Consider the following 15,765-nt stretch of genomic DNA (forward strand, 5'->3'; position numbering starts at 1 on the left):
TGGTGGCCGAGCCAAACCAGACAGTGATGGATGTGCAGAGGACAGACTGGACTATTGCAGTGTAGAACGGTATCTGCAGTTCCTGATTCAGGTTGAACTTCCTGAGCTGGCAGAGGAAGAACATCCTCTGCTGGGCCTTTTTGATGATTGTGTCCATGTTGGATGGCCACCGTAGGTCCTGGGAGGTTGTGGAACCCAGGAATCTGTAGGTTTTCACCGCAGACACCGCGCTGTTGAGTATGGTGATGGTGGTGGGGGGGGACAGTGTTAGGGGGCTCCCCCTGAAGACCACTGTCATCTCCACAGTTTTGAGCGTGTTCAGCTCCAGGCTGTTATGGCCGCACCAGAGGGCCAGCTGATCAACCTCCCGTCTATATGCAGACTTGTCACCATCCCGGATAAGGCCAATGAGGGTTGTGTCGTCCGCAAACTTCAGGAGTTTAACAGACGGGTCTCCTGAGGTGCAGTTATTTGTGTAGAGGGAGAAGAGTAGAGGGGAAAGCACACATCCCTGGGGGCTGCCAGTGCTGATTGTCCAGGTGCTGGATGGGATTTTCCCCAGCCTCGCCAGCTGCCTCCTGTCAGGAGGTTTTTGAATCCACTGGCAGATGGGGGCTGGCACAGTGAGCCGGGTGAGTTTGGAGTGGAGGATATCTGGGACGCCGGTGTTGAACGCTGAGCTGAAGTCCACGAACAGGACCCTTGCATGTGTCCCCGGTGAGTCGAGGTGTTGGAAGTTGGAGTGCAATCCCATGTTGACTGCATCCTCCACCGACCCGATTGCTCAGTAGGCAAACTGCAGGGGGTCGAGCAGGGGGCCTGGGATTTCCTGTGACTTGCTAGGTAATTGGGTTTTCAGCAGAAACTGGAAGGAATTTACATCTCTTGGGTGCTGGGCTGAACAGGATACTACTGCCAATTCATGGCCATTAACTCCTGCTGTCTTTGTTTTCGTTTCCACAAATTCATAATGCCGGTGTCCACCGGTGCCTGTGAAATATTGTGGCGTACATCAATATCGGACATTTCGGATTTTTGTGCATTGTTGTTTGCCCATCAGACAGGGATATTGCATTGAGGTATTGCCATGTTGCTGAAGGTATAGTAAGGGAGGTTTTTAGTGTTTGTCTCTGAAGACATTCTGTGTCTGTGTCAATACTCAAACGTCGAGGATAATGTGCTTACTTTTCGTCAGCGTCAATGCTACGCATCAGGGAACTATAATCCCACAGCGAAATACCCTTTTCATGCCTCTCTTTCCCTGATTTGACAGGAATTTAACAGTGTGTTTTGTACCTTGTACTGGACAATCGATCACACTGTAGCAGCGTGTGTCCTTTCTCTGTTTGTGGCGCTCACACGGAAGTTGAATAAGTCTGTGGTGTAAGCATAGCACAGCGAACCGCTTGAGTGTAAATCCCCCATACGCCAGTTAGTATCTGTTGTCGTCACTGGATGCAAGGCACGTGTTGGCTAACAGACCTGCGACCTCTCTGTTCATGCGTTGGCTGAGTGACACTACACGCATGTGTGTGTAAGGTTCGAAGAATTGATTGGTTAATACTCGAAGGTCACGGTGCCACGTAAGAACCCCATTCCCTGATTGGCGTGCCTGCTCCTGCCCCGCCCTGCTCCCCCTGCTCCCCCTTTCCTTGATCGGCTTCCCAGCAGGTATTGCCCCCCCTGGTTATAAATGAAACGTCGCCCTGTTTAGTGCATGTTGGCCTGGTGCCTTCACTCCTTCTGTGTTTCTGGTACCGAGATCTTCAGTTTGTGTAAGTAACTTGTTTTCATTAAGGCCTTGCTTTATCCCAGCCGGTCTCCGGTGGGTCCTGTTCCTGCTCTCCCCGTGACAAGCTACATGAGACACCTTTCAGTGTGAAGACCTCACGAATACATACGTGCACGCACACACAGTGAGAGTCCGGCTCTCAGAGTCTTTTAATACCAGGTCATATACCACGCTTCCTGAAAGAAAATCTATGGGTTCACTCCCTCATTTGCTTTACTGTGAGTAATTAGGTAGATTTGTGTGCACAAGCGCACACAAATTACACACGCGCATACAGGCACACGCGTATCGACGCATGACACCAAATGACCGTCTAATGGGCATCACTATTTAGTCATTTGTTATTTACCTATAAAGTCCATTGATAAATACCGAGGCACTGTACGCAAAAATATTCTCGCACCTTCTCTTGCATGCAGGGATGCACAAACAGAAATGCAGGCACACACACACACGTACATGCATGGCACAGGGACATATGGATATGCTGTATACAAACACACACACACTGACTCCCCCCTATTGCAGTACAATTCCCATCAGTGCATCTCTGGGCCTTGTCTTCGATGCTTCTGTGGGGTAATCACCGATGACTGATTTCTACATTTCCCTCGAACCACTCTATCTTATTCATCCTCAGACCCTCTTTCACTCCCTACGGCCACTCCACATTCAGGCCCATCAATTATTGATTAAAGGATGGAGCTCAGAACATGTTACAGTATTTCAGGCAGTCCTACAAAAGGGGCGTTAGTGAGGTGTGAAAGGTGCAGGACTGGAAAATGACTGTTGTGCTGGCTCTCCTGGGTCACCTGCACTGTGTACACTGATGGCTTCCTTGTTGCTTTGTGCTGCAGCCAGGAAGGGCAAATTTTTGTATCCATGCGGGTTTAAATAAACAATTTGCGTGTTGTGCATGTGTGTGTCTTTTGTCTGCGCATTCATGCATGTGCAAACACACAGACACACGTGTATGTGCAGGTGAATTGCTCTCTGAGAAGAAATTGCCTTGGAGAAATGCCATCTTTTAAGAACATAGCCTGTAGACGTATGCACTTGCAATACAGAGGCGGAGTCATCACTGAACACAGGGGGAAGCCATAATAGACCCATACATCCACAACGCACCTGTGGCATTGGGAAAACAATGGTTGCCATGGTAATAAGCATCTCACACTGCATCTAGTGAAGCAGAGGTCCTCCATTTTATTCCAAGCATAAGTAAGGGATAATCCACACCAAGGGGTGCATTACCAAAAAAAATTGAAATAAAAAAATTGAAATATCAGAATTCAATAATTTTTGGCTCGGGATTAAAAGGTTAAGAAGTCGTCATATGAATTTAGAACAGCAATTAAACTTGAGCTGAACTACGCACGTGTGCATTATACGGTTTTAACGCGCACCCTCCAGCCAATCAGTAACCAGTACTCTCTGTGACCATGGTAATAAAGTTTTAACATGCCGTACAGCCAATCAGAAACCAGTAGTCTCTGTGACCGTGGTAATAAAGTTTTAACATGCCGTCCAGCCAATCAGAAACCAGTATTCTCTGTGACTATGGTATAAACCGCTTTAACACACCGTCCAGCCAATCAGAATCCAGTATTCTCTGTGACCATGGTATTTTGACACACCGTTCAGCCAATCGGAAACCAGTATTCTCTGTTACACTGGTATGAACAGTTTTATCACACCGTCCAGCCAATCAGAATCCAGTATTCTCGGTGACCGTGGTATTTTAAAACACCGTTCAGCCAATCGGAAACCAGTATTCTCTGTTACTATGGTATGAACAGTTTTATCACACCGTCCAGCCAATCAGAATCCAGTATTCTCCGTGACCATAATATAAAATTCATTAATAGTCTTAGAAAGTTATTAGCTGTGTCCAAAATTATTCTGTTTTTCGCTCATTCACTATTATAGTGAATAGATTTTACAGTTAGAATTTAGACAAATAAATGGGGGAAGGTACATCTAGCACACTATATAGCAAACAAGGTTGGACAACCCCGGGGTTCGAACCCAGGTGGCACAGTGGTTAGCGCTGTCGCGCTAACCACTGTGCCACCTTGCCCTCTCCCCTGAAATATTGTAGGAATATAAGGGATAGGAGGCTGTAGTAGAAGTTCCCCATCCAATCTATCATTCAGTCTGCATTCCCTCCCATCCAGTCTGCATTAGTAATACAGTGGTAACCAATACTAGTTGTCCTCCACCATGCATCTATCCTGCAATTATACTGCAAAGAACGTTAATTGCTCCACCCCCACCCTCCCCAAATTTATAAGGCAGACCTACATTATGGTATATTTCAAAACAAGACATTCGGACTTTCAAATGACGGGCTACCAGACTATTCTATGTGGGGTGGGGTGGGGTGGGGTGGGGGGGGGGGGGGGAGTCGAAATGAAACTAGGTCAAAACCTAGTATATGACTGGACCGAGTATAGTGTATGTTTGAAATTGTGGCCAATTTGTTACAGAGACAGACGGTGGTGGCGTCTATAATGTGAATTCCTGGATATTAAATGTCCATCTGCAATCTGTTTGTAGCGGTCCCAGTAATATTTGTTGTTAGTGTACTGCAGTAGCATATAGCATGACATGGCTAAGCTACTGTAAACTACTAATAAGACACATTAGCCCCGAACTAACGGGTCTGACCCTTTGGCGGAGCGGTTAGTGACGTCGCCTTGTGATGCAGTACACGCCGTATCAAATCCCGCCCCGGGCAAGAAAATAACCGGTTACACTACGTTCGAGTAAAAACAAAAAAGAAGGTTATTAATGCAGGTGCAGGAACAACACTTTCCACTCATATCTTGGGATGTTTGATTTGAAAGAGAGTTTAATGTAATTATAACTATTCTAGTTATCCCCCCCCCCCACCTCCTCTTTCATCTGTTTCCATCTGTGGATGTCTCTCGTTTTTCTGAGACTCACTCTTGGACAGACGAATTCACGAAAGAACGGACGATGGCCGCTGAGAGCACCGTAAATCGTGACTCACTTGCCGCAACCGTAATCTGCCCCGTCTCAAGATCCCTCCCCCAAAAGATATCACAGCGCAAACATGCCCATAAAGTTTCGCAGCCGAGTACAATTTGACCTTGCTTCGTGTCTCATTGCAGTTATCCACGTGGCCGCATATGAATGATGGCTTTGTGCCAAGAACACAGTAGGCAGGGCTCGACGTCATCAGGCATAGCAGGAGGTGTCCGACCTGGCAACCCGTATCTGCGCATGGTTTCAGTCTCTTTTGACTCAAAAGGGGATATTATCCTTCCGGATATCCCGCTCACGAGCACGCCTGGCATGACGGCGCCTTGGCCTGGCCGCCATCGCTGCCGCCATGCTCCCTGGGAAGCCTGGGCGTCCGTTACCACCGCCTCTCCGAAGACGCAAGCAATTCTCACTCCAGCTGCGTGTGGCTCATTTGCATAGAAAGAGGCCAATTTCTCGCCAAATGCGTGCATATCACTTAATTTAAATACATGGAAATAGTACCGGAGCACTTAGACGCCCTGTGCTCGGCGGCGCAGCTGGGGGTGCGTTTCACCCTCTGCAGGTGTTGTGAGAATTACACGGTTTCTTCTTGGGTTATTTGTGCAGGTTCAGCGGCTGCGAGGTCCGCTCGGTGCTTTTTGGTGAATTCGCTCTTGAGTGTTTTTGTCAGAGGGATTGTTATTTGGGGGCGCTTTACCTGCGCGCGCTCCCTCGTGACGCTCAGCCGACCAATCGTGCGACTTCAGTGACGTCGTTGGTCACCTGTTCGTGCGGCCCCAGCTGTGTCAAACGTGATCAGTCAGTCAGCCGGTGACATTCGTGTTTGTAGGGCTGGCCCGCTGGACGCCGTTGATGGCAGCAGGACAGCTTTCCGCCATGGTCAGGAGGTATGTGAAACCATGGGAGGGAAGTAGGGGGCCCACCAGGTCGACATTAATGGGGTTGAACCTCCTACTGGGCACCGAGAACTGCGCCAGAGGTGCTTTGGTGTGGCGGTGCATCTTGCGGTGCTGGCACTCCACACAGGCATCAGTCCAGACTCTCACGTCATTTTTGAGTCCATGCCAGACGAACTTGGCCGCCACCACTCATTAAGAAGGCTTCCTTTCATTGCATCCTATACGATGATGTGCTGGGTTTATTTGAGTGTCAAGATTTGTGGGGGTCCGGGTAGTGTAGCGGTCTGTTCCGTCGCCTACCAACATGGGGATCACCAGTTCGAATCCCCGTGTTACATCCGGCTTGGTTGGGCGTCCGTACAGACACAATTGGTAGTGTCTGTGGGTGGGAAGCCAGATGTGGGTATGTGTCCTGGTCGCTGCACTAGTGCCTCCTCTGGTCAGTCGGGGCGCATGTTCGGGGGGGATAGCGTGATCCTCCCACGCGCTACGCCCCCCTGGCGAATCCAGATAAATAGTTCAATGTATGGTTGAAAACTGTTGGGTCACATACATAGGGGACAGTTCACACCCGGCATTAACATGACTCTTGAGTGACGTCACAAGGGGGCAGTTCACACCCGGCATTAACATGACTCTTGAGTGACGTCACAAGGGGGCAGTTCACACCCGGCATTAACATGACTCTTGAGTGACGTCACAAGGGGGCAGTTCACACCCGGCATTAACATGACTCTTGAGTGACGTCACAAGGGGACAGTTCACACCCGGCATTAACATGACTCTTGAGTGACGTCACAAGGGGGCAGTTCACACCCGGCATTAACATGACTTTTGAGTGATGTCAGAAGGGGGCAGTTAACACCCGGCGTTAACATGACTCTTGAGTGACGTCACAAGGGGGCAGTTAACACCCGGCATTAACATGACTCTTGAGTGACGTCACAAGGGGGCAGTTCACACCCGGCATTAACATGACTCTTGAGTGACGTCACAAGGGGCCAGTTCACACCCGGCATTAACATGACTCTTGAGTGATGTCACAAGGGGGCAGTTCACACCCGGCATTAACATGACTCTTGAGGAGGAGGTGCTATTGCAGCGACCAGGACACATACCCACATCCGGCTTCCCACCCGCAGACACGGCCAATTGTGTCTGTAGGGACGCCTGAACAAGCCGGAGGCAACACGGGGATTCGAACCGCCAATCCCTGTGTTGGTAGGCAACGGAATAGACCGCTACACTACCCGGATGGCCATTTGAGCAAATTTATCACATCTGTATTTATATTTTGCGAAGTGCACATCCTTTCACAAGTTTCCAAAATAAGAGTAGCTACGATATTTGAGGAGGATTTGTCCACCTGAATGTAGCACATGGTAAAGGTGTCCAAGGTCTATCAGGCAAAAAGGGGGAAAAAGCATTTACAATCACATGAGTGAAATATTGTGACATCCCTTCTGTCATCTAAACTTTGCTTTGTATTTCTTTTGAACTGCAGACAGTGCGCCATGGTTTCCCCTACCAGCCCACCACGCTGGCCTTTGACCCCGTGCAGAAGATCCTGGCCATCGGGTCCAGAACGGGAGGAATACGGATGTATCCTTTTACTTCATTCTGCACTCTCTCTCTCTTTCTTGTCATCCCCTTCCCTTCCCTTTCCTCCCTCTTCCAGTCCTGTCATGCCGTGGCTGTCGTGTCACGGGCTCAGACCTGTCTATCCGACTGCGTCTCCCACGGGTCACCTGGTTATGCAGAAAGGGAGGATGAGTAACCGCCCCAGGTAGGAGATTACACCCTCATGAATACTGATGCTTGCAGCAAACCTCTGGGGGAGAGGGTGTGTGTGTGTGTGGGGGGGGGGGGGGGTATGGATGGGATGGGGCTGGGTGGCTGATAATCATGCTGTACCAGCCACGGCGTGCTGGCCCTGCTGAGGTAAAGATAGAGGGATTTGGGGAGGGTGAGAGAAAGGTAGGGAGGAAGGGAACATTTTTTAATGCAGAAAAAGCAAAATCTAAGGGCTGAGATAAAGAGAGAGAGAGAGAGAGAGAGAGAGAGGGAGGGAGGGAGGGGTAGATATCAGAGGTACAGGGGGATGGAAAGAGAAAAAGAGAGAACGAGGTGGAGGAGGAGGAGGATGGGTCTGGTGGAGAGGGTTAACAGCTGCTTGGGGAAACGGGGAAAGGCGAATGAGGAAAAACAGACTTGATGTACCCTCTCCTTCTCTTCTCTCTATCTGATGAAACCTCTACACAGGCAGCCCCCCCTGCAGCTGTCCTCTCCTCCATCTTCCTCCCCAAATCCCTGACTGGGGAGTAAGTTGAGATCTCTGTTTGATAGAGGCCTTGGATAGCTTTGCCCCAGTGTTGGCATGCTGTACAAATACACCTATGTTACCATGTGCTCTCTCGCTCTCTCTCTCTCTCTCTCTCTCTCTCTCTCTCTCTCTCTCTCTCTCTCTCTCTCTCTCTCTCTCTCTCTCTCTCTCTCTCTCTCTCTCTCTCTCAAATTCAAATGTGCTTTTATTAGCATGACAAATATACATTTGTATTGCAAAGCATTTTCACATAAAGGACAATAACAGTGCACGAATAGAGAACATATACACATCAACACATGCAACAAGATCCTGTGTGAGTGGATGTCTGTGAATTTGTCAGCTCTGTGTGTGTGTGTGTGTGTGTGTGTGTGTGTGTGTGTGTGTGTGTGTGTGTGTGTGTGTGTGTGTGTGTGTCCAAGTATTGTCCCGGTCCTCCCCGTTCGGGGGGGGGGGTACAGGGTATCGCACACTGTCCTTCAGACGACGGCAAGCTGGAACATACTGTGCAGCCACGGCGCAGCTGTCTCTCTGTCCACCTAGTATGTAGGGCAGTTTTCTGGGGTTCAGCAGGGCCATGAATTTGGGGTGTCTCTCCTCAAATGTCTGAAAGTAGTAGTCGCGGATTTCCCTGGAATGTCTCGCATTCAGCTAAAAAGTGCAGCTCTGTCTCGACAACATTGTCGTCACACTGCTGACAGAAACGTTCGTCTTTTGGCGTCCGGGTCTTTTTATGTCTGCCTGTCTCTATGGCGATGCTCACTGAGTCTGTATTTCGTCAGTATGTTTCTCTTATTTTGTTTCTTTTATTTGAATGAGGTAATCTGCTAATGTGTACTCTCTGTCTAGGGCCAAATAGCATTGCATCTTGCTTTGGCATTTTGTTTTAGATTGCCAATATTCATATTAATTGTCTTTTAGGTTTAAGGGAATTTGTTGAAGCCAAATGTGTTGTGTAGTTTGGACCTGGTCTTGTGCCTCTAAAGTGTTAGAGCTGTGTTTCTCTCTCGCTCTCTCTCTCTCTCTCTCTCTCTCTCTCTCTCTCTCTCTCTCTCTCTCTCTCTCTCTCTCTCTCTCTCTCTCTCTCTCTCTCTCTCTCTCTCTCTCTCTCTCTCTCTCTCCCCAGTCACAATCATATCTATGGTCCAAAACCCTCTCACTCTTCTTTACTGTGTTTATTTAATCTTCCCTTCCTTTGTCCATCACTATTGCTCTGGTTCTCATCCTATCTTAATTGGTACATGCCAACTTCTATTCTGATTTTTTATTTTTATTTGTTGATAGCCCTCGTTGAATTCCTGCTCCTCCTCTGATCTTATGCTGGCCTTCTGTGCCATGTTACAGCTCGCTAACATCTCTCAGCCTCTCTGCTTCAGGTCCTCTGTGGACATATTAACATTGTATCGGTGGTAGCTGTTGTAGAAGTCCCAACACACCCAGCATTTGTCGTTCAAAGAAGGTTGAATCAGTTCATCTGGATACAATGTTTATTGACGGATGCATTTCATCACTCCGGAGTGATGAAATGCATCCATAAACATTGTATCCAGATGTATCCTGGATACAGCGTTTATTGACAGATACGTTTCACCACATTGTATCCAGATGTATCCTGGATACGTTTATTGACAGATACGTTTTATCACATTGTATCCAGATGTATCCTGGATACAACGTTTATTGACAGATACGTTTTATCACATTGTATCCAGATGTATCCTGGATACAACGTTTATTGACAGATACGTTTCATCACATTGTATCCAGATGTATCCTGGATACAACGTTTATTGACAGATACGTTTTATCACATTGTATCCAGATGTATCCTGGATACAACGTTTATTGACAGATACGTTTCACCACATTGTATCCAGATGTATCCTGGATACAACGTTTATTGACAGATATGTTTCATCACTCCCGAGTGATGAACTGATTCAGCCTCCTTTGATTTTCTTACCCGGATTATTGAGCATGCATCAAGCATTTGCCGTTCGTTAGAACAGCGGTACCGAGTTCGCCTCACCCAACCCAGCCCCAATCCTGCACCTGTCGTCGTTTGTGCAGAAGAGCACATTACTCTTGGTACTTCAAACGACTCTTCTTAAGGATGGAAAAGCGCTGCAGGTGAGGACTTGTGCAAATCTCCTTGTTTGTCTGCTGTCACCGACCGAGGACGTTATGGTGTGGCTTTTGCTGTTGCAGCATATTGACACTTGGCAGATGCTGGGCAATATATTTTGGTTCCTGTTAAGAAACCTTATTGATCTCTGGAGGGCTCCGAAGTTAAATATTCAAATGGTGATATTGATTGGCTCCATGGGATGGCAGTGGTGTGGGCCCACTGTTGAAAGAGCCTCATTACAGCTTCCATATGAGAGAGTGTGTCGCTGAGTGTGTGTTAGTGTGTGTTTTGTCTGTAGGCGGAATATAGATCAATAACTCTCTCTCTCACACACACACATAAACAAACAAAGCATGCACAGAATCTCTCTGACATCTTAGGCCCGTCGATAGGGAGGATGTCCTTCCATAAGTGGATGCAACTAAAAAGATGACATTCCTTATCACAGCCGAATCATTGGCCCAGACATCAGTAAATGTTGGCACCCTCTCAGCATCACTTTAATAAAAATGAATGTGAGATGACGGAGCAAAACTGAGAGAGAGAGAGAGAGAGAGAGAGAGGGTGAGAGAGCACTGCCATCTAATTGGTGTGCATTTGTACAAGGTGATTGTGTTATATGGAGTCACCATTTGATATTGACTTGGCTGCTGTGCACATGTACAGTACGTTAGGCAGAGAACAGACATTTGGCTGAGGTATGGCAGGCAACCTATTACAGGGAATTGAGAGATGTCTGATCCTGCTGATTCACCTGTCAGGAGCAATGGGAACAGAGAAAGGGAAAAAGGAAGGGAGTGAGAGAAAACAGAAGTGGGGGGGGGGGGGAGCGCAAGGAGAGGTAGACGTGAAATGCATGTGAAAGTATACCGCATGTAAAAACCTTGGTAAAAATTTATGCAAATGAGACGTGTAGAAACAGGCAGAAGGAGGAGGACGAGATGAAGGCGGCAGGAAAGGGGGAGAAGGGAGGGGACAACGTCGCAGAAGAAGGGAGTATTTTCAGCGGTGGGTCTCGTAAAAGTCATGGCGAGGAAACGGTCACGGTTTGCAGCCTACACTGAACTCATCTGGAGGAGTCTGTCAAAGAAGCTGACGTGCTGCAGTCTCACAGTTCTGTGCATTTTTACCTTGGGGCCTTTTTGTTTGGCCGAAATAGTCCAGATTTTAGGGCAGAGGTCCTTCTCTCAGGCAGCGGCCGAGTCTCGTCCAGTGGCAGAGGCCCCGGCTGTGGTGAATGGTGCATAGTGATGATGTCACTAAGGGTTGGCGCAGCGGGCTGGCACAGAGGCTCTCTGCAGTGAGAATACTCCTCCCTGTGCCAGGGGCTAGTTTACCAGGATCTGCTGAGGTGTAGTATACTGAGAACAAATAGAAGGGGGCAACAGGGTAAAGTGAAGTGTGTGTGTCTCTGTTTCTGTGTGAATTCTCTATCATTTTTAGTGTCTCCCTGGTGTGTGTGCGTGTGTGTGTGTGTGTGTTGTGTGTGTGTGTGTGTCTTTGCTGAGGCCATGTGGTGTGCTGGGGGTGGGGTGGGGGGTTGGGGCTGTGCTGTGCTGTGCAGGGAAAGTGGATCCTTCTCCATAAAGGGGCCAGGTAATAGAATTGCTGTGAGACTGATAGTCACTTCTGATCACAGTCTGTTGGCATACTCTCTGCTCAGGCAAAACAACAGATGGGGGGGTGGGGGGGTGGATAGGGGATGGAGGGAGACAGACAGAGCAAAGGAAAAACAGAGACTCAAAGAGGCAAGGACATGCACAAGGCCGGGCTAAATTTGCCCAAGCAACAGCTCATTTGCCCTTTTTGGCTGAGCTAACCCCTCTGGGGCAAAAAAAAATAAGAATAAATAAATAATTGACCTTTCGCGAAGTGAAGCCCCAGAAAGGTTCTTGTCCAATCCTACCTTAGCAATGGTTTCTATGTGAGGGAGGTCCGTCAAGCTTTCAACAGATGAAAAAATGCCGAAACAGCGTGCCTATGGGACCTGCAAATCGGATACTGGGTATCCGAAAAGTTTGGAGGGGGGTCTCATTATCTTTCCCTGCCCAAAACCCAAAACACAAGAAGAGTGATGTCGGCAATGGATTAAGCAGTGTGGCAGACCCCATAGCCAGCTTAATCCGTCCAAAACCAACAAAAACACCCTTGTCTGCTCCGAGGTAAACTTGCTACTAGCAATTATCGATTGCTAATATGGCTATGATTATTGCACAATGATTATTACCATTCAACAAATCAACGTATTACTGACTAAATAACAAGGTACCTGCTGAACGTAACCAGCTTAGTCTGTGGCCAGACATAGCTAACTTAGCGACAGCTAGCCCACTAACATAACCTGGTTACCCTAGTCACAGGTTAGCCAGATTCTAGCTCTCATTTCAGAACATAATGAGCCATGTTGAGGGTCGGCTGGGCCCTGAGATAGTCTCTGGCCAGTCTGCCCTCCCCATATCTGGCCTATTTGAAACTTTTATCCCTCTCCGTGAGCTCCAGGTGGGGACTGGCCATTCAGCAAGGCCAACCCACCTGCGGAGGCCTCATTTTGTCAAAATTCTGGTCCCGGTCGGCGGTCATAAACATCGTCGGGCAGTTCCCCCGGCTCTGCAGCGTGTCCCCGGCTGACCCCCAACTACATATAGCCTACCCCAGTGTAATTCTTGGGCTTCACTAGGACTCAACTGGCAAAGTGTGTATATATATACATATATATATATGTATGTATGTATACTCAGAATCCCTCCCACTCTTCCAATCCCGTCTCAAGACACACCTCTTCTCCATTGCCTTCTCGTGCCCCCCTGTCCTCTCGTCCAACCCTGGTCTGGGGCAGGCTGGGGACTGAGCGCTCGACCTGCTCCCTCCCTCAACTTCCTCCCCAAGCGCATCGGACGCTGCTGTGGGCTGCCCACATTCGGGGTCATTGGTCGGGACTCACTTCAGACTTCATCTGTGATTTATGTGATTTATGATGTTTGTTTTTCTTTCCCCTTTGTATCTGTCCAAGTGGGAGAGTACTGCTGGCATCGTGTGTGGCTGCCGCTGCTCCCTCTCGTAGCCCCCCTTCACATCCACCCCTGTATGTCTGTGTTATGTTCATCCGTCGTCTTGTTTCACCCCATTTATTGTAAAGCGACTTTGAGTGTTAGAAAAGCGTTATGTAAGTTTAATTTATTATTATATATAAAAATGGAAAATGCTGTGGAAAATGGTATTAATTCTGATTCTAATAATTAAATTCAAGATGAGGTGCAACCACAAGGCTCCTGACCAGAGAGTGAGGGAGAGCGTGCTGAGCATCAGGGGACACATCAGGTACCATTCAGATACATGCTGTTGGGTAAGACCTAAAACCCATGTGTGTGTGTGTGTGTGGGGGGGGGGGTATGCCCTTTTATCAGGTTACAGCAACAGCCCCTCAAAATGCCTGTGCACATCCCTGCAGAGAGGGCCTGAGACAGAGAAGTAATAGAGAAGAGAGCAAGAGGGAAAAGGGACACAGATTGATACTCGGTGAGTGAGAGCAGTGGGAGGGAAGGATTGGAGGATGAGAAAGATGAGGATGGGGAGGAGGTATGGACATGGCAATGACATGAACACTCTGAAAACATTAAAAAAAATGACAAAGACAGTAGTACATGCGGTATATCTGACAACACAACCACACTAAGGAACAGGAGACGGTATGACGTGTGCTGGTTTACCTTGCTAAAACATGTTTCATCAAGTGAGGGATGGGAAAAACAAGAGGGGCCGGTGGGTTGAAGACTGAGGGGGAGATTTAAGTAAGATCGATTCGGGATAGAGCCAAAAACCTCAAAAGGAGTCAGTCAGCGGGTATTCTTTCTGCCTTACCGTGACGTGGGCAAACAAACATGTCAGCAAACCAGACGGTGTTAAAGGTAAATATCGGGTTCATGCTCAGTTGAGACCATCAGAAAATGGTCTACATGTCTCTTCTTGAATGTTGGCTTGGCTAGCTTGTCTAGTGCTCTGAACTCATTTACAGCAGAGTAAATGAGGCGCGGTTGTTGGGAAAAAAAAATCCAACTCCAGAAAGAGGAGGATAAGGTCTAGGAGGTTCCTGAGAGGCCGACCGGCCATGCGGCAGATCAAATAGCAACATGGAAGAGATATGGATCTAGACTGGCTGAGACTGGAGAGCGGATGGGACACAAGCGGTTTAAATGACAGGAGAAAAGCCAGAGCAAGGTTTCTTGTCGTTATAAAGCAGAGGAATAAAATGGACATGTTTATTTATTTATTTATTTTGAAGGGGGCACTGACGCTATACCGCTTTGGACCAAGATGCATCACGCGGTGTGTGTAGGCAGAGTTGAGGCTTATTTCCAACAGCCTTGGGGTTTAATAACACTTAATTGAATCTGAATCCAGTATTGACTCAAACCCAAATCTATCTGAGTCCTGTTTCGAAGCTTTTGGGAAATAGTGAAAATAAACTTATTAATTTGTTTTCACAGATGTTTGGGCCTGTTTTTGTATTATCGACTATGGTATCAGAAGTAAATTAAGTTAAACATGTTGCTTGTGTGGGTGTAGACGAACTGCATGACATCGTCACCTTTTAAATCCATATTAAATATTTAATGAACTATTTACTACAATACAGTATATAGTTTTATGGGGGGGGGGGTTCAATAAGAGATTTGCTTGACTCAAGAGTTTATCAAATCCAGATATTTTATCAACTCGGTACCGGTTCCAAAACTGAACAGGCTATCGATTCCCATCTCTATTAGCTAATGGACACTGATACACTTTTGTAGTCGAGACAAATGCATATACGATGAAATACAAAAAAAAAATCCTACTACATTTCTATCAGCAACTGCAGAAATTTTGAATCTGATGCTGTCCAGACCCAAAGCTGAATAACATTTAAAGGGAAATTGCACATCCATGATGTACAAGTGGTCTGTATCGTCTATTAAAACTAAAACCGCTATTTAGAGCCCGTCCCGTAGTTACTGCATGTACCAGCAAGCATTGCGTGAGGTGGCAACTGTAGCAGCCCATAAGATGGTCGCTCACAGACCGAAGAATACCAGTCACTCCAGGAATCAGGATCTGCACATTTATTCATCACAAAGAGTCTGTGAATGTTCTCGTTCATCCAGGTCATGGTTATCCAAAGGAGTTGAATCAAGTGCAGCCGGACTTGGTATATATCCGTGAAGACGTTTCGCCTCTCATCCAAGAGGCTTCCTCAGTTCGTGCCTTTCTGACCAGAAAGAATATTCATCACAAAAGGTGCTCAACTTTTTTGTGTGTATTAAAAGCATATGTATAATAAAATACAGCTGTAAAGGAAATATGTGCACATTAAAAGAATGTGTGCCCTTACAGTGGTGACACATGTATTTGAAATCAGTAATTAAAGTCAAAGCAAAAATAAGTAAAACTAATATCCAATGAAACAAATTTTTATGTTCTCGCTAGATGTCTTGCCCTCTAGTTACATATCACCATCAGCGGTCACTTGGGGTCAAGTATGACTGTCCTCCTTCTGGGTCCCTCTGGGTCCTCAGGCGTAGAGGCCCATCTTGGAGCTGCATAATGGGAGGACGCCTGCACCTGACAGCTGATG

General features: G+C 47.4%; 1 protein-coding gene across 2 annotated transcripts in view; it reads left to right on the forward strand.

Annotated features, from left to right (window-relative positions):
• The window catches only part of stxbp5l (syntaxin binding protein 5L), a 325,667-nt gene that overhangs the window by 26,947 nt on the left and 282,955 nt on the right, over positions 1–15,765 (forward strand). For both annotated transcript variants that reach the window (XM_056289509.1, XM_056289510.1), the window contains exon 2: positions 7,208–7,305. In XM_056289509.1, the coding sequence (XP_056145484.1) occupies positions 7,208–7,305 (98 nt within the window). The remainder of the gene's footprint in view (positions 1–7,207; positions 7,306–15,765) is intronic.

Source organism: Lampris incognitus, chromosome 11, assembly GCF_029633865.1.
Source record: "Lampris incognitus isolate fLamInc1 chromosome 11, fLamInc1.hap2, whole genome shotgun sequence".
Taxonomy (NCBI): domain Eukaryota; kingdom Metazoa; phylum Chordata; class Actinopteri; order Lampriformes; family Lampridae; genus Lampris; species Lampris incognitus.